This window comes from Bradysia coprophila, unplaced genomic scaffold (genome assembly GCF_014529535.1).
Source record: "Bradysia coprophila strain Holo2 unplaced genomic scaffold, BU_Bcop_v1 contig_324, whole genome shotgun sequence".
Taxonomy (NCBI): Eukaryota; Metazoa; Arthropoda; class Insecta; order Diptera; family Sciaridae; genus Bradysia; species Bradysia coprophila.
Window position 1 is genome coordinate 2486410 of NW_023503584.1, and position 19533 is coordinate 2505942.

The window sequence follows — 19533 nt, forward strand, 5'->3', positions numbered from 1 at the left end:
TGTTCCACGGAACTGAGTATGTGGTGTTGTAGCTGGCCTCACCCACTATCGCTCCACATATAAATGAACCCTGTACTTTTGTGCTGCAAGACTACAGAAGTCTTGGAAAAAACGTTGGTGCCAAAATGCAGATTTTTTCCGTCTTTCTGGGGGCTCTACAGGTACGGTACTGCGGCAGTCATTGTTTATCGTCTACTATTCTTTTACCTTATCAATAGGAAAATGCTTCGCTACAATGTCGTTACAATAGATCCAATGTTAGTAATATAAAGAGAAAAATTATTAAATTTTCCTCGGAGGATTTTAGTCAAATAAAGTGTTAGCGTCTAGCACATGACCTCAGAACTCCGGAACAGTAATTAGTTTTTCAATCGGACCAATATATTCGCTATTCGACAGGAGTTTCGATAAACGATGTGATCAAGTGGGACCACTCACTCTCCTCACTCACACTATTTGTTGATTTCTGTTGTGTACTTTATTTTTTCTTTGCAAGATAGCAACAAAAACCGAGACTATGAATCGAAATGAATTTTTTGTGTGAAAATTATGAACTTTTATGTGAAAATTGTGGAACAAGTGTGCAAATTTCGGACATTTTTTTTCAAAAAGCTTCGCTTAGTTTCTTTTTATCATTACAAGTCTTCAACTTACTTATTTGAAGAGAATCCAACGGAAAAAAAATTTACAAAAATCTCAAAACTAAGTAAGGCGCTGAACTCGTAAAAGTTGTGATGGGATATTCAAAAGTAATCGGATATCAAAAACTAATGATGCAGATCGATTCGTCTCTTCAAACCACACAACCTACTGGTTGTGGATTTTAAAATTGGGAAAATCGACCCACCCCACATTTGACCTTTTCCGAACTATATTCTATAGCCAACGTAGCGTCTTGTGTAGCAAAACTTATCATTTGTAACGGGACGCAACATATGAAGTGAAAGGTTTTTTTTTAATATGCGATTTTACTACAGTTTTCGCTTGTTGGCTTCTTCAAAAAAGCAAATACGCTATGTCTGAGTCGCTCAACGTTCCGTCACCTTGACGCCTTTTCAAGGGGTGGAGTGTCAGTGCCGCTTTTAACCTTTTCGGCGCCATGGATATTGAAAAATAAATAAATTTTTGTTCTTGTCATTTTGGTTGAAAGTCTTCTGCTTTTTTTGCGGCAGATTTCGTTTAAGCGTCAGTTTTTTTTTTGAGCCACTAGCACTTACCCAAATGGAAAAGACGGCAAAGTATGAACGGAAATCGCAAACTAAATCATCTGTTATTGACAACGATGATCATAAAAACAACAAACTTTAGCCAACGTCGCGCTTTATATAGCAAATCGAAAGTTGAAACAAATGAAGTAAAAGATTTTCTTTCACAATCTGCCGAAAAAGCTTCGAATGTATATAAAATTGAGTATCAGATTCGATAACTGTCTTGCAGTCTTGCAGTCTGTAAAGCCTTTCCTTATATGGAAAAATATCTGATGGAACACGAAGAACATTTGCATTTTCTGCTTCTTAAATACTGAATGTTCAATAACTTTGAATTAAATCAAAGACAATTATGCTTTTCGATAAAAGTGAGATGCTTGACAATAAGTGTTTTAGAATATTCAATTAAGCTTTTATACAAAAAAAAAAGATTGTCACCATCCATGTCAAGCACCATGTAACAATTAAATCTGTTGTTCTACGTATCGCTGCTTCACACCAGGTTTTGTTCTTCTTTACTACAGGTTTTCTGTATACGAGAACACTCACCTGTGCTCATTGGTTGTTATTGTGCAAGCTGTCGATAACAGAAGGTTATGTTGCGAATGCGACAGAAATTATTTATTGACTTTCGACGATGTAGTTCTTTTAACGAACTAGAGTTCAATGAATCAACCTTTTAGAATGACAAATGAATTGTATTTCCGTATCCGTTTGAATCGCATTTGCTTCTCAGTAACAATTCGTTATTTTCATTTTCAACCAATTTCTTTTCTTCTCTAAAATCTCCACCAGCACTTTTCCTGTTTCCTCTCTGTGTTCTTCGATAAGATGTTACCGAAAGTATTAAAGAAAATAAAAAGCCAATTCTTTGGGAATGAGGGTATATAACTCTCAAAGGGATGAAAATCACTTCAAGTGATTCAATTATGGTATTAGCTGAAGTATTGTACGTTATTTTAAGATATCCATAAGTCAGAGAGGATATTTTTGGATGTGCGTTGTACATAGAAAATTGGAAAGTTGAGTGACATTAATGGAGATGCTAAATGAAAAACACATTTTCGATTCTCGGCGGAGCATTGATTTTCAAATATTTTTTTTTGCCGTTGAAATGAACGAAATAATTAGAAAATTATGCCTCGCAGGCAGTAGACGACCGTCAACATTTTATAAATTGATTCTTAAATCAAAAATCTGTGCTCCTGCGGCATCTTATCACCAAGATTTTCTAATGTACTCAGGGCCTATTATTGGTAAATGTGTACCAAAGATTAGATGTCAGTAAATTCCAGTAATCTTTGGTAAATTTCAGTAAACAAATTTACCAATAATAGGCCCTGTCTTGCGTAGGAAACAACAATCAATATCCATTGAAACTTGAAACTACTGACCATCTCTATTGAGTCATCAACAAATCTATCGCAACGATTCTGAAAATAATAAAATGTCACAAACGTGCGAGTAAGCAACTATGTAGCGCAGATAATTCACACTAATAAAAAATTTAATTTCTTCTAAGTCCAAATATACCACCGTGGTGATGTAGGTTAATGCTATTATTGTAACTTGTACGATTCAGATTTTATTCATATTTACAACTGAATCGATCCTGAAGGTCATCAACACAAGAACATTTCGGTAACACAATTCGGTGCATAAAAAAAAACTTTCCAAAACAAACATTTGTTCGATGGTTATTAGCTAACGATAAGCTCAGACCATATGGCGACCAAAAACTTTATTTGTTTTCTTTAAAAATATTTTCTGTTTTTCATGCTTTCACACAAACGAGTCAAACTTTTTCCTATTTTTTTTACAATAATTCCAGATCTCGGGTCATCCAAGCATAGGTAGTTGCATAATTTTGGTTACGCTGTTTCATTACTTTAGTCTAACTAACTTTTTCTGGATGCTAGTGGAAGGTTAGTATAAAAGAAAAATGGATTTAAAGGCGAAATCAATTCCGATGTTACTTATTATGCGTCACGACCATATATAGTGGGGAATATGCACAGCATATGAAAGATATTAAGCTAATGGACCGAGAGATCTTTGACATTTTAATAAAAATGTTTATTTCTCTTCCATATTCCAGGCCTCTATTTGTACATGCTGGTGGTTGAGACATTTTCCGGTGATAATCTCAGATTCTCTATGTACGCTTCAATAGGATGGGGTGCGTATAGCCTTGTACTTTTACCGAAAGAAAACCTTTCCCCCTTATTACTATTGAATAAACCTCCCAGCATAAAATGAATATGTATATTTGATGATGGTATTTATTTTAGGTGGGCCAGCTCTGTTTGTTCTGAGTTGGGCGATAATTAAAGCATTTACTGCGGAAAATGAAAATCTCGATGGGGTAAGTATTACATAAAAGAATGTGATGCGAAAGTTTTACTGTTACGGAAATGCCATATTCTCTGGGTAGAGCCGAATTTAAAAAAGAAAAGAAAAACTTGAAACACAGACAAACAAACACACACTCACACGCTGAGCTACATTTTCGAGCTGAAAGTGTAGGCTTTTTCTGTGGAGCATTGTGTCGCATTCGTAAGTTCCATATATGAAAGGGAACGGATATTCTGCAAAACATGTTTACGTTGTCCCTTCCATCCGTTTTTGTTGCCGATTCAGGATGGTTAACAGAATTCCATTCAAAGAATTCATTTAAAGTTTGTCCTTTTCACCGTGTTGAATATAGTCACTCGGTGAATGGATGTAACTTTGAAAACAGCGACAAAGTAAAATGCATAACTATGTTAGATAAATATAAAAGATCTTTTGAATGTGGTTGGCATACATTCATTCTTTGCTGATGAAATTTCCCTTTTTTTCGCATTTTTGTTTATTTCATTAAGCTGTAAAATGGGGTCGTATACTATTTTTAGAATGAATGTCCAACACTTAAGTGGTGGCGATCGTTTTGCTCAGGACTCGTGTGAGGTAGAGTGGAGTTTATTCGGTAGTTTTAAACACTGTGTTAGCTTGAAATATTGTGACAAACAAGCTAACATACCAGCCACTGTATGACATTTTAATTTTTCAATGTTTTTAAAGCTCTTACGGTTGAAAATGTCAGTGATTGGTTACTGGCTTTCCTACTCATACGCAGCCGTATACTTTGGAAGTTTAAATACCGAGAAGTGTCAAAAATGTCGAAAAACTAAGATTGACCGGTATCAGAATGTTAGTCACTGTATTTGGGTTTTATCAATCATGGTAGTTTCACGCAGATTTACGATCATTCATTTTTCGTTTTCCTCTAGGATAATTAGATTTAGGTGAGACTCTTACTCTAGCTACACATAGCAACGCGAAGGAGACCTAATTCAAATTTTTCTTCTTTTCTCCTGTTAAACTGTATAACAAATGAAAAATTTGAATTAGGTCTCTTTGCTATGCGTACTTACAGTTAGTATCAGGGCTTATTCAATAGTTATTTGCATAACAATGGATGAAAAGTTGAAAAGTAGAGTTTTCGTGTGAATTTTGTTCATCCGAGGCGAAGCCGAGGTCAATAAACACACGAAAACGAGACTTTCCATTTTTATCCAGAGCTGTGTAATGGCTTCTATATGCTTTTGGAACCTAAACCAATTTTCTTGTTTTTCCCAGGTGTAATAAGCCGCTTTTGACCTTAGGGAAACCAAAAGCGTGTAAAGAGAATTAACTTTTAACTTCTAAGGCTACAAACATATTAATAGTTAAATGCAGAAACGGGACATGTCACATTAGCGAATTATAGGAAAAACAAAATTTCATTCATTTAGCTTCGTTACGAAAAGATTCTGTTTAAAACTATAAAAAGAAAATTCTACTGACCCTTGCTGACATCTTCAGCTTGGAACCGAGCTAAGTCAATGAAATTTCATTTTTCCTATAATTCGTTAATGTGAAAGGTGTTGCTTTTGCATTTAACTATTCATTATTTCTTAATATTACGAGCGAATAAAATTTAGTAATTTTCAGTAATTGGCCTACCTAGCATCGGATATTTCACCAAGTTATATCACCCTCGTATCGCCTGAAAATAGAGCGCCAAGAATGAAATAGTATTTTTCGTACTAAGGCAGGAAATGACGATTTTTTCAGCACCAGCACCACGAGTGAAGCGACTATGGAAAATTCGGACGTGTGCTGAAAAAATCATCATTTCGTGTCGAGGTACGAACAACGTTTTGTGCACAGGACAACTGAAATAGACAAAACACATAACTTTACTTGAAAAAAATTCAAACTTCACATTCATCATATTAGATTTGATCTATCGTATAGTCAATAGTCATTCAAAATCGTTTTCACACGATATATCGGAAAGAAATGAATTTTTTCCCGAACGACATACCGTTCGGTGAAACCTGACATTTCATAACAAGAAATCATGGCAAAATAGGTCGTATTTCAGTTGTCCGGTGCACAAAAAATGTGGCGCCTCTATAGGCCAACCGAGGTTTCCATTTTATAGTGTACGCGCTCTGTTTTCCCCTCAAAATTATTCAACTAGAACGTACAATCGCTAAAACGAACTGGTGTGCATTTTGCACCAGCTGGTCACATACAATTCCAAATGGGAGCAGCTGGTGCAAAATAACTTATGCACACCAGTTTGTTTTAGCGATTGCATAATCGAAAATTATTCTTCTGTGATGTGGCAAATACGTCATTCCCTTATTTGCTTGTCTCGTTTTAGCTTACACAATAAAATATCTTGGCTGTATATTTATTGAAAGGTTCTTTTAAAATTGGCCTCGACGAAATCGTTCTGATTTTTTACGGGGGGTGATTTTTATATGCCTAGAGATAGGTCTTAAATCAAAAGTTTTGATTCAAAACTTATAAAATCAGCTTTAAACATTTTTCATAACCATTCTGATAATCTTAAAAGGTAGATAGTATGGACTTCCTTAATCCTTACAAAACTTATTATTACGCAAGCAAAAGGAGTGGAAGATGTTGCGGACATGTGGAGCCAATTCTAATGAACTTTGGATATCTCTCAAACACTACTTACAAATGTGTATCTTTAATTTATTGCCCAATTTACCCAATTAGTCGATGTAGTGCAAAGTTATTCGAAAATTATAGAACCCAAAGCTAGTTTGAAATTCAATTTTTTACAAAAAATATTTAAAAAAAAAACTGCAAACACATTCGTCCATTAAAATGGCAAACTTTAATTGCACATTCTATTTCAGAATTAATACAGTCTGCTCCGCAAAGGTCAGCCAGTACAACCCACAATAAATTCACTCCACCTCACCGACATTCAAAACGCGTTCCATCTACTTTATCATGTTGGCGCTTTATATCTCCATATACGAACACTTTTATAATATTTATATTAATTATCACTTTTCTGTTAACATAATAATCCCGTGTACAGCACCACAGTGCTCTATAAACAAAGTATTACATATAAAATACCAGCTACACAAAATTACTCGCTCACCACAAAAAACAAAACAAAATTTCTTCATTAATTATGCATTCATGAATTCCACCTATAATTACATTTTACTTTAATATAGCTGGCCATTGAATGTACATGGATGCGAGAAACGAATATAGACTGGATATTCCAGGGACCAGCATGTGCGGTTCTTATAATAAACTTAATATTCCTGTGCCGAATAATGTGGGTACGTGTTAAATGTAACTTTCGGTTAGGCTCCAATCCTATCTACATATTTAATTACTCCTTCACATTTGACCGCAAAGCAACAATTTTTGTTTAATTTTGCTTTTTATTCTTCCGCACAGTGTCTCCATTACAAAATTTATTTATATTTCATTCAGACCGAACAATACCACAAAGACATCAGACCATTTGATAATAATAATAATTTCTGTATTTTCGTTTCATCCCATTTGCCATAGGTACTTATTACAAAATTGCGTTCGGCAAACACACAGGAAACGCGTCAGTATCGAAAGGCAACGAAGGCTCTTCTCGTACTCATACCATTGCTGGGTATAACTTATCTGGTGGTTATGGCCGGACCGAATGAAGGTGTGGGAAGTTACATTTTTGCTGTAGCACGAGCTTTATTATTAAGTACACAGGTATGGAGGCTGGTGGAGAATTTTATTTTCGTTACAATTTTTTTGTGTGTGCGTGGTGTGGTGTTTTCTTTGGTTAAAAAAATAATATTTATTGAGGCCGAACCGATAATGAAAAACAGATGTGTTTAATATGTCTGCAACGATTAAATTGTAAATTGTAATTCTATGGGACGACGATTACATGGAATGTAATTAATTAAACTTCCAAATCATCTGTTATCGACAACGACGACGAAAGTAAATGATGAGTTCTAGCTTGTATGGCAAAATGTAAATTACTTTGATCAAATCATGCAATACCCACTATCCTGATGATATACTTACCTCGGAAGCGTATATCCCGAACATTACTTCTGATTTAGTTCTTTTGTTTGGATTATTGTCGAGCGTTTCACACAAAATCCTTTTCTCCACTGTTGTCTTAACGTACGATTTGCATTTGACATCTTTCGTCTTCAGTAAGTCCTCACTCAGTTTAATTAACACCGAGGGCACACGTTCTCATAAGGTACATTGAATAATTTATCCATTATCCCCTTGACTGAAGTCATGGGTCTTACTGCAAAAGATGTATGCGATCATCATGGTTGGAAATGTGATAAAAAACGAAAAATGGATGTTCGTTGGTCGTAACACCTTTTTGTACTTTTGGTAACGCGATAATTTGAATAAATCTCACCCGAATTTCAAGAATCGAATTTCTCGGGTTAAGTTCGAAAATAAGCAATATCGGCCTGACAATCTGGGAGTAGTGTGCTTGCTCTTCTGATAATTTGAGTAAATCTCAATGGATTTCCTAAAACAAGTTGCATTTTTATTCACGAGATATACAGAGAGCTACGCTATCTCCTCAGAATTTTCTAGCACGCAAATTGATGTAAGCATAGAGTTACACTCGAGACGTCCATTTTAAACCTGGAACTTTTGGCTTTCGACCAGCACCAATATAAACAGCTCTCGAGTATTTTCGAACGTCATACCAAAATAATTTCAATTCTCCACAACACTCCACTAAAACAATGGAAATGAGTGACAGTTGCGTCACTCTTGGTTCCAGTTTCGTTTTGGAAATGAGTGACAGTTACGTTATTTGACGCGTGGTTTCAGTTTTGTCCCGTATGAAAAAAGTGGTTCCGATTGCGATATGAGCAATTCAACGCAAAGTCTTTCCATTATTTCAGTGGAATGTGGTGTGTGGTGAACTGAGATTATTTAGTCATACCCATGATTTGAAATTGAAATAAAAAGAATTGTTTTAATATCTTCTCATAGCTTCGTCAGTCAAGTGATCTGACCCGCCCGGAAGGTTGAACCTAGTTTATTAAAGTGCTATGAAAACATAACGAAAGTAATTCTACTGAAAGCGGATTTGAAGCCATTATGAAAGTATGCTTTCTTTAGGACGGTCCATTATTTCTGTTTATTCCGTTTTTACTTCCCCAAGCTGGTACAGCTAACACAATAAAACACAGTGATGAATCTCTGATGGAAGAATCGTAAATATTTTGTTTCTATTTTCTCAAATGTATCTTAATAGTCCGTGCACTACCACTTGTTTAATAAATTTCTTCCTTTTATTAAAGAAAAAAATATGTTTTCGCAATCGCACATTCGCAACCACAACGCTATATGTTTAACAGAATCATACAGCTACATTGTCCCTGTCAAAATACGATTTCATACTTTTGTGAAGAGTCAGATGGAGTTTGTCACGAAAAAACTGCTTAAATATTTATACGATTGACTGTACATTCAGCTTTCAAATTTCGACTTAGTTTGTTGATCCTCTAAACATTGAAGGATCAACGTACTTATTGCTCTATATATATATATATATATATATTCATTTGAAGTGAATAATTAAGAGACTTCCATTAAATCTCTAAAAATATTGCATCATTTGTCGTTCCTTTGACAATCTTATGTTCTAATGTCCCTTGAAATTCTTCACTCTCGTCAAACGGCAAGCAATATTCATTAAATCTATTACTTGTCATGTTCAAAGTAACGTTTGATACAGAATCTATTACTTCATTAATTTAACGTACTTACGTACTTACTATATAAGCAAACTTTACTCAGTCACTTATTTTTGTCGTTATTGTTAACAGGTGACATTGTCATCATGACAAGCAGTCTCCAGCGAGTTTTCTTGAGAGTGTTTAAGAAATTTCTGTGCATTCTTTATATCTCCTATCACTCTTTACAGTTACTGTCCCGGTCCCGAGTATGTTCATGTCCATGTTTCAGTGACCATCTCCGACAACTTTTCTCTTTGTTGGACGATGACCTCGCATCACAGCCACAGTAATTTATGGAAATTCTATATGGTTTGTACTTTTATAGTTTTCAAAAGTAACAATTTTGTTGCTATCTACATTTAGCTCGGAATTCTTTGTAAGAAATGCAAATTATACTGGCCGTTGTAATACCATGCATACCGTTGTAATTTTCAGTATCTCTGAAATTCCTTGCGTTGTGTGTACTAGCAAAATTTTGGAATGGAAACCGTTCAAATTACCTATTTGATGATATATCTGTCTGTGGTCTTACATTCATCACTTGATAAATGGTTGCAGGAGACAAGTAGAATAGATAAATTATTCATATTGTTTATAGCTTATGTGTGAGGGAATTGAGTATGTTTGATAATTTTACAAGTTCATCAAAACAAAAGTTTGTGAGGTTGCATTATAATTTCCAAACTCTCTGTACTGCCCTGGCACTAAAATTTCCAAACGAAAACTTTTGTCACAGCTCCATCACCTTCCCTAATTTACTATCAATAAACAATTTATTGCTCTGTGCTTCGCATATGATGCCGAAACATTATCATCATACAATTTACGAGCAATAACAGCTGAGATACATGTGTGTTATACGGTTTTATTAAACGTCGAACGACAATTCCTTTAGTATTTATAGCAAGACGAAAGTAAAATTTTAATTACACAAAGACATTGTAATACCATCTTTTAAGATAGCCGTCAATAAAACATTATTGGCTTAACGGTTTTACGTTTTCGGCTAAGCTAAAAATAATTTGAAGCAATGGGGTTATGGAGCGAACCGATACTAAACTGTGTTTCATTGAACTTGTAAAAGTTTTATGAAAAAACGAATAAAGCTCACATAAGTCTATCAAATCAATACCCACCCCCTATCTATACCCAATGCTGTCAAATAATCAACAAAAAAAAAAGTTTACAAAATGTTCACTCACCAACTCTTTTCTATTTTAGGGTTTCTCCGTATCGCTTTTTTATTGCTTCCTAAATTCGGACGTACGTACAGCGCTCAGACATCGATTCAACCGATGGAAAGACGAACGAAATATTCGTATGGGTCAGACGCGTCAAAGTCAACGGTAAGACTGGAATGTTAACAAAAAAAATTGTTTTTGTTTCAAATTTAATAAATTGTAATTGTAACAACAGACTTTCTTCAAGATATACAGCAACGAGTCTACATTATTCGAGAGACTATTCACCTAGGTCTCGAGCCGAAAGCATACGGTAATGATTAATTCGAATATTATTTAAGATTGTTGTTCATCATGTTCTTGTTTGTAATTACCCAACATGTAGTAATACGCACTAAACCGAATCGTAAACTCTGTTTTATGGGCTTTTAGCACTTTGGGGTCAGGGGATATTTTACAAAATTTAATTGTTGAAAATGGGGAGTTGAAGTTTTGACTGAAGTCGACGCACATCATTATTCTAAACGACAAAAAAATCCTTTTTTTATAACTTATTTGGTTTGTGCAAGTCCTTACTTACTTTATACCTGGCTTAGGTTTTACACCTTCAGGTACTATGATCTAAACGATGAAGATTTACTATCACTACTTTCAGTGACAGAGGAAGGAGTAAAGGTATGGGGTAACAAAGGTTTTATGAACTGGTTTTCTGCTTTCACATTTTGGAAAGCTACCCTCAATTCCTATCTACTTTATCGACACCACAACTCATTAAGGGGCTTGAAGGGGCGAACTCGATGAGAGAGAGAGAGAGAGAGAGAGAGCGATATTCTCGATACCCTTAAAACAGTTTTTTGCTTAGAATCGTGTTCTGCATAAAAAAAACTTGTCAAAACTTCAATCCCCTATTACTAACCTTTTCATATGTGATTTACAAGCGGCATTCAGCATGTTTAACTCACTGTCATACCCAAGTACTCATCTGTGCCAATCGTGAAAAATCACAGCTAATATGCCAATGAAATTGCCTATGGGAATGTCCATCATGAATCGAAATAAACACCATAGCGAGCTGCCGTTCTGCACTAGTAACTACAGGTAGCGAATATTTTGCACCAAATTATTTTTGTTATTCAAATGAAATTGAGTTTTGCTAAGTAAATTTGAAATTGGAGAATTTGTTACGAAGTTCGAATCAAATATAAGCTTACCTAGCGCCTAGAACGACCTCTCACTCTGGTATGCATGTTACCGAAAAACCCTCATTTTCTCCGAAATATCTTGATCAACCATGACTTCGTAGCGACTGATTTTTTCTAACATTGCCAACCAGACGATTTTTGAAATTTTATTGGAATTATCCAAAAAACGATGATTGACCTTTAACATCAACAGCACACAGCTGCATCAAAATTCCAAAAAATTTCTAGCGTTAAAGAAAACGCACCCCTAAATGACTGATGAAGAAGGTTGAATTTTGCGGAATCAAATTGAGAATTAAATTCCTTAAAATGGTCCCAGCTTTATGTGTTTATGTTTGGATGCTTTTGATGTATTTTGGCACTGGTTCGGTTCATTCGAACAGCATTTCCAACTGACTCCCTGTGCATGTCTCTGTTCTTTAAATTACTACTTTATAACGTCCCCCCCATGAAGGACCATTATAAAACCATTTCGAAACTTTATGTTGAATTTAACTCTTGTTTTCCATAATATGTTATACGTTTTGCTTTGCTTCGTACACTATAACCGCACAACCATAAAAGCATACCACATCCCTTTCGGAAACTTTCTTACAAATATTTATAATTAAATACAAATTGTCTATCAACAGTCTTTTAACATACCATTTTAAAGTCTCTGATTATGTATGAACAAGAACATCATTCTGACGAAATTATTTTTGAAGTTCATTGCTATTTACACATCCACACCACAAATGAAACCCCTCGTATCACATCTTCATTCTGCTGTTAAACAGGATAAGAGTTTCGTCATTTTCTATCAGTGAAAATTTGCAGATCAATTTATTATGCATTACACATGAAATGAAGCATCTTTTCGCATTGGAAATGATAATATTCACAAAATATAATGGAGGGTTGTTGAATGAATTGACTTTTCCTATCGCTTAAACGACTACTTCAGTTCAATACGAAATTTGTAACGACAAACCATCCTCCACTGCCATTAGTCTTTTCAGTTTAAGACGTTGGAATAATTCGTCAATCTAGAAGTGGATATAAAGCTTTTCTAAGAACGTTCGTCTCTTCCGAATTTACGTGGTAGGGGTTGGTTACCTGAGTAATATCTTTAGATGAACACACAGAACACAATGGAACATTAGCTTCAATAAAATTTGTTGTAAAAGCGTACGTGCAAGACTATAAAAATTTGGAAAATCGTCCATCAGCGGACATAAAAATTGAATTGATGTATTCGCTCCGGGTGCGAATTGTTGCAATATTTTTTGAACATGCTTTTTGCATAGGAATTCAGTACTAGAGTGGTAATTTCGATGTTCAGATAGGAGGTCAATGCTAAAAAGGATATAATTCCTAGCGAAATATAGTTTGGTAGAAGGACTTAGGATCCTCCTTAGGATTTGAACTGAATGCATTGTTTTCACCTAGCCAGTGCCGCTTTTAGCTTTTGGGCGCCATAGGGCAATTGGAAAAATAGGCGCCAATTTAGTAAAGCCAATTTTTTTAAGGACCTCGGGCGCCATTTTCATCTGCTCCACTTCATTTGGCATTTGGCATTTGGCAATTTGGGCCATATGGAAAAGGCGGCACTGCACAGTGCACCTAGCCTCTTTGGTGACTCGAGAAACTGTTAAGATTTCTTTTCTTCGTTTTGGTGGTGTCTTCGAGGGTGTTTCTTTTATCTAGCCTCTTTTTAACTCCCTCTTCCTTCAGATAAAAAATTCTTGAATTCTTTGTGTGGGGTGAAGAGCATCTACCAAAGAAAGGAATTATTCAGAAGTGAAAAAAGCTTTTCAGACCTAATCATGTCAAATTACTTTTATCCTTGACGATGACATTCAGAGAGCCATTTTGTTTATCAATTAGATCTATGAGCGAAATAAATTCGGGAGCTGCTTCTGGAATATAGGTCATGATTTGCATGAGACGATATAGACAGCGAAGAGAGGGATAAAAATTAATCAAAATTTTGTATTCAACCATAAAGCGCCATAAAATTATTATTTATGAATGGTAACCAATCTGATAAATGGAATGTTCATGTGCTTCGTCAGAAGATGGACGTTGATCAATAAAATTCTGGATTAGATCGCTTCCGTCAATAAGGGGAAGTTGATGGGATACATCAATTTTTTACGCTTTCCATCCGATGAAAACTGTTGACGACTGAAAACATTATGGTACATTGTACGAATAGTTATTTAATAACACTGCGAATAGCATTTTCGAAAAATTATTTCTTTGGGATCTTGTCTTGCATTGGAAAATCTAATTGTCTGACCGGTCTAAGTATTTAAAAGAAGAAGATAACTGCGAGAATTAGCACGAATATCATCCAAGTCCTTGTCTTTTGTACTTTATTTTTTTACCATACAAACTTTGAATGCCCTATGAGCAAGTCTCAACCCGCCAGGCAACCATTTCTAGTGGTCTATCCATTTCATTACTTTTTAGTTTATAATTTGTTCACTATACCAACAGTTACACGCTATAGTTCATTGCTACCCTTATTTGTTCGTAAAATTTCTTTGTTCAAATTGATGTTGTTAAAATTTAACTAATTTTCAAACAAAATTCGACTAACAACTAAAACACCTCGTCAAAATAAATAATTATAAATTCAGTCCATTAACTTCACATTGCGGAAAAAGAGAGTCTTGTGCATCGTCTGCAACAACCACAACATTACTCGGACCAAATTCGTACACATACAATCAGCAACGGGACTCAAATGGTGCTTTACAAATGTCTTCAACTCCACGAGCTATTAGTCCACTAATGAAGGTATAGTTGTCGACACATTGCCGGTTAAGCGTTTGCTTCTAATTCAATTTTTTTTTTTTTTTCGTTTCCAGCAGGGCCTCGAAGAGAATTCAGTCTAGGAAAACTCATTTTCTAGTTTATTTTGAAATTTAAAAAAAAAAGAAAAAAAAATGTTGTCAAAAGTAAAATCTTCTAAATGTTTGTGATGTAATTGAAACAATTGGTAAATTTCGAAACTTTGATTCTTTGATGACCTAAACAATGCCAAAAAATATTTTAATTTACTGTTGTAAGTACTTAAAAATCATTTGTACATTTTAGATTGTATAGTTTCATGTAAAAATTTATTTATTAAAAATCTTTTAATAAGCTAAAATGTGTTGGTTGTGTTTGTTGCAAAAATAGTAAACTAACAACGAAAGTCAACTAAGCGAAGCTATTTACCCCATCACATGCAAGTAGCCTTGTGCTTCCGGTGGCAATATCTAGGAAAAGTTGTGAATATTTCAAAAAAAAAAGTTAAAAAATTTGAACCCGTATTTGACATCGGAGCTGCGGGAATGGAACACATTTTTTCGAGACTATCCATATAGAAATAGAAACGACCACGAAAATATCGAAAAGTTCGTTCTAGCGTGATGCATTTAGTGCAAAAGTAGTTTGCCAAACGGGGACCTGCTTTGCTCATGGTTCGGAATTTCAATTCTTAAATTCTAAAAATTATTTAGTTTAAGAATTGTAAGAATTTTCAAGAATTAATTCTCAAAAGTTTCATTAAATTCGCAAAAATTATTAAATTTACGAATTTTAAAGAATTTGGAGAAAATTTTCTAAGAATTTCTAAAAATTTCTAAAGAATTAACGAAAAACTCTTATTATGAGCCCTAGTAGAAGAGATTCAAATAAAGCTCTAGAATAAAAATAGTCCTTGAATATTACACATTTATTTTGATTAAAGAGGAACGCCACATACAAATAAAGTACGTTTTACATTGAACTGTAGATACAAAATTTGAGAACCCGATGTTATGGGAATGTTAAATTAATCTCAAGGCCACAAATAAGAAATGTTTTCAATGTCGAAAGCCTTGCCATATTTAATGGCTACTAAAAACTTTGAATTGAAAGCGAATTTATCGCAAGAGTAGAAAATAAGCAGAAAAAACTTTATTAAAAAACACGAAATATTGAATAAATTTGTGAAATAGAGCAAAGTGTAAATTGTGGGGCAAATTTATTCAATATTTCGTGTTTTTTAATAAAGTTTTTTCTGCTTATTTTCTACTCTTGCGATAAATTCGCTTTCAATTCATTTCGGTGTGTGTATACGTTTCTCACCAATTTTCATAAATTTATTTCCGTATTATTTGAATTTACAAATAGAATATTTCACTTAAGTCCTTCGAAGGCGGAATAGTTCCCAAAATCGATGCTACATTCCCCTTCTGGATAGCGATACTAATTCGTTGAATTAGATACGACGTCGCACGCTTTTCGTTTGTATATTCCGTGATTTTGCTTCCGATTTTCTTTATCAATTCCAATCCCAACTTTCCGAAAACACCAGATGTCTCAGTAGCGACTGGGATAAAAATAAACTGGCTTGCCAAGTGAGAGTAATGATCTATCTTTTTAGCCTCAGCTCTCCTTGCTACAGAACCAGCATTTCGTGACGAAGAATTTAAGTACGAAGGAGCAAACGTATCGCCACAAGTAAAATCCCACAGCAAAGATTTTCCTCTCGCCCACGGTATTAGTGTTAATCCGTCCGGTTTTTTCCCATCGGGTCTGGAACATCCTGGCGGTTCAAGAATAGCCGGAATTGCTCCCGATTTCAATGCTCGTTGTAGGATGTTATTTCCACTTGCTTTCAATTCAAAGTTTTTAGTAGCCATTAAATATGGCAAGGCTTTCGACATTGAAAACATTTCTTATTTGTGGCCTTGAGATTAATTTAACATTCCCATAACATCGGGTTCTCAAATTTTGTAAATTTAGGTCAATTTAACATCGAACTATTCCATCTTAGTTCAATTGAAAGACTGTAGATACACTTCCACTTGTCGCACTTGTTGCAATTATAATAAATTACTTTAAAAAAAATGTTTTTTGGTCCATTCCTGCAACTCCCTGGGTTATATCTGATATAAATGAGCAAAAATTAGTATAAAAGCTCTTGGGATCAATTCTTCATTTTATGATGTCATAGTTAGTCTTAAAACTGAGGTACGTATTATCGTCAAAATTATTCCACTGTTTGATGAAGAAGATCAGAAAATGATGGTTGCGGTCGAAGATAATTAAATAAAGCTATCTAAACTTCTGATGTAAAAGTAAACCAATTAAATGTTAATAGTACATTCGCGCTCCCAAATTTCTATTATGGCGAGTGGTAGATGAGGCTTTTTTAACAGCAAACAGTCAAATGTAAATATGAACCTCTAATTTACATAGATATTAGCGACACCTACACTCATGAAGCCAAAGTTTGATTTGCCCTCAAATAGTCATTAATATAGTCATTAAAAGGTTGGTAATTTTTTGATCAACCCAATTGTGTGTAAAGCAAGACTGACACTAATAGTGTCCAAATCCCGATTCGGTCATTTTCTCAAATATGCAAAGAGAATAATGAAAGCAAAATTAATGAAAAGTTCACTAAAAAGTAGTGGCATCATATAAAATCAGATTGTAGTGGAATATGTTATTGGAAAGCTGTATTTTGCCTTTATGCAGAATTTTGGCTTGGTAATTTAGGAACTAACAAAATTGATATCTGCGATCTAAAACTTGTCATAACGAAGAAATTTACATTATTACTTCGAATGACAACTCTAAATTTCTCTTAATTTTTTCAATTGCGTCAAGCACGGCTGTTTAGGTCAGGTATGTTTTGATATAACGTCTTATTTCAATTGAAATAGATTTATCTTCGTTAAAATTTGTATTTAAGTTAGTAAAGTTTAGATATACAAAAACGAATTGTCGACAGATAAGTTATAACAGATGTCGCCCCGGATATCGATCGAATTTATTTAAGGTAAAGCAAGTCAAGTTGTCCTTGCTGTTGCAAAAACAAACCTTTCAAATGTCGGACATTTAATGTCCATACAGTAAACTTCCAGCAGAAAAGCTTTTTCATTCGTTTCAGTTCACAATAGAATAGAAGCACTATGTTGTCAGAACCACCATCATCAGTTAGCGGCAACAAGAAGTAAATTCATTATACGATTATTGAAAAGTAAGAAATCAGGTCCTTTTGCACAACTAAAATTTTGCGTAATTACTTCGACTTTTAGGTAATGTAGGAGTAAATTCATAAAATTTTGAAGGAGGTTTTCATGCAATATTCAAAGGGAAAAACCGAATTGGCTTTACCAAATCAGGGACTTCATTTATTCAAACACAAGAATTTTTTTTTTTAATTGTAAACTTTGCAGTGAAAATTTTTGTCTTTCCCCTGAAGCTTTTAATGGTTGGAAAAGGCGTTGCGTTGGAAAATTAAATCAAATATTTGTCTATATTCTACGGATCGGTCTAACGAAATACGACTTCACCAACAGTCGGTTGTATAAATAAATTTAAAAATTTCGAAATTTTTGAGTCCGGGATTATTTTTGAGATATTTTATTTCTAAAGTTTTCTCATAGAGGTATTAGAGGAATTATGACCGAAATTCATTGAAAAATTATATCACACACACCACTAACACGAAAACGTCAACTTTGCTTTGCTTTTGACATTATGAGTCCCTTTACTTTTGACATTAATAGTCCCTCTTACTGTCTGTACACTGAGCTGTCACACACATATTCAAATATATGCTTTTTCATTTTAATTTGTCAGTTTGTTCTATTGAGAGGGCCCCTTGAGTTTTCTTACATTTCTCGAACTATTTTTTTTAGAAATTTGAGAAATTTTGACTTTTAGAAATAAAATTTCTCAGAAACGGGCCCTGTCTTAAATGAATGGATTTGGTAATTTCCCAGATCGAAAATTTCAAAAAGAGTCCATTTTTACTTGAAAAAGAGTTCAAAGGACTACAGCTTCCAAGCAGGAAAAACCAATAAAAAATGGTTTTTCAGTAATAGTTTTGTATTTTGACTCTTTTTGGACGAAATGTAACCATCGTTTCATGCTTTAATGCCTCAGAATTTATTGATGATAGCCACAAACGTTCCTACTTCTCAATGTACTTCGTCCAAAAAGAGTCTTAGTGCAAAGTTACCATCGAAAATATACATTTTTCGCGTATAAGTTCAGGTTTCAATTTAGCATTTAAATGATTCTTAACTGTAACACTGTTTCAAGTTCAAGTGTTGAAACCTGCCATAAAAACGAAATGTTGATTGCAACTAAAATTCGAATTCGAATACCGTTGATCTGTTGTGCAAATTTGTTGTTTCCAAAAATAATATCGTCACAAAAATGACTACAGGGCGTCCTACTGACTATATCTTTCGAACTATTGGTTGGATTGACTTTATGAAGGGTTCAAAATCTCACAAATGTTTACAGCTTCCAGGTTTATCGGTCTCCAACCAATGGGTCCAAAGATATGATCGTTTAACAAATGGTAGGACGCCCTCTGGTCATGTTGCCAACGATATCTTACTAAAAGAAATCTCTCGTGCAACGCGCACAATGAGTTTAGTAGAAGGTTTTTACCTTTCAAAGCCAACCGGTGAAATGAAATTTTGACACAAAATGTATGGGCTATCTGTCAAAATTTTCAACTCGTTTGGAAAATTGTATGAGAATTTCATTTCGGTGTAAAAAAAGAGTACAAAATCACTGAAATAGTAGCGTGCTGTTGGATAGTCGAAAAAGAGAACTTCTGGGAACCCAAATTTCCTTCTAACGTATGCCTGACTCGAGACGATACTCACATTCTGCACATTGACCACTTCCATCCAAACAGACGTTCCAAAACTTCGTGACGATGGTAGTAGTTCAATAAGAAAACGCTTCGTGTAATGTAAGTTTATGTGTTGATTATTTTTATTCAATAAGTAACAAACTAAATGTAAATCGGTAAAGGAAAATTCGGTAAAAGGGGAAAAAGAGAAAGAAGAAAAAAACAAAA

The 19533-nt window shown here is 34.4% G+C and overlaps 1 protein-coding gene across 2 annotated transcripts in view; it reads left to right on the forward strand.

Annotated features, from left to right (window-relative positions):
- Window positions 1–14629, forward strand: part of LOC119079434 (diuretic hormone receptor-like) — a 99144-nt gene extending 84515 nt beyond the window's left edge. Inside the window, exons 7-15 of one of the 2 annotated variants that reach the window (XM_037187348.1) lie at window positions 3040–3133; window positions 3307–3387; window positions 3500–3573; window positions 6743–6853; window positions 7092–7277; window positions 10520–10644; window positions 10727–10792; window positions 14309–14468; window positions 14543–14629. In XM_037187348.1, coding sequence (XP_037043243.1) covers window positions 3040–3133; window positions 3307–3387; window positions 3500–3573; window positions 6743–6853; window positions 7092–7277; window positions 10520–10644; window positions 10727–10792; window positions 14309–14468; window positions 14543–14566 — 921 coding nt within the window. In that variant the 3' untranslated portion in view covers window positions 14567–14629. Of the gene's footprint in view, window positions 1–3039; window positions 3134–3306; window positions 3388–3499; window positions 3574–6742; window positions 6854–7091; window positions 7278–10519; window positions 10645–10714; window positions 10793–14308; window positions 14469–14539 lie in introns of both variants that reach the window. The other variant, XM_037187347.1, reaches the window with a different exon arrangement.
- The last annotated feature ends 4904 nt before the right edge of the window (window positions 14630–19533 follow it).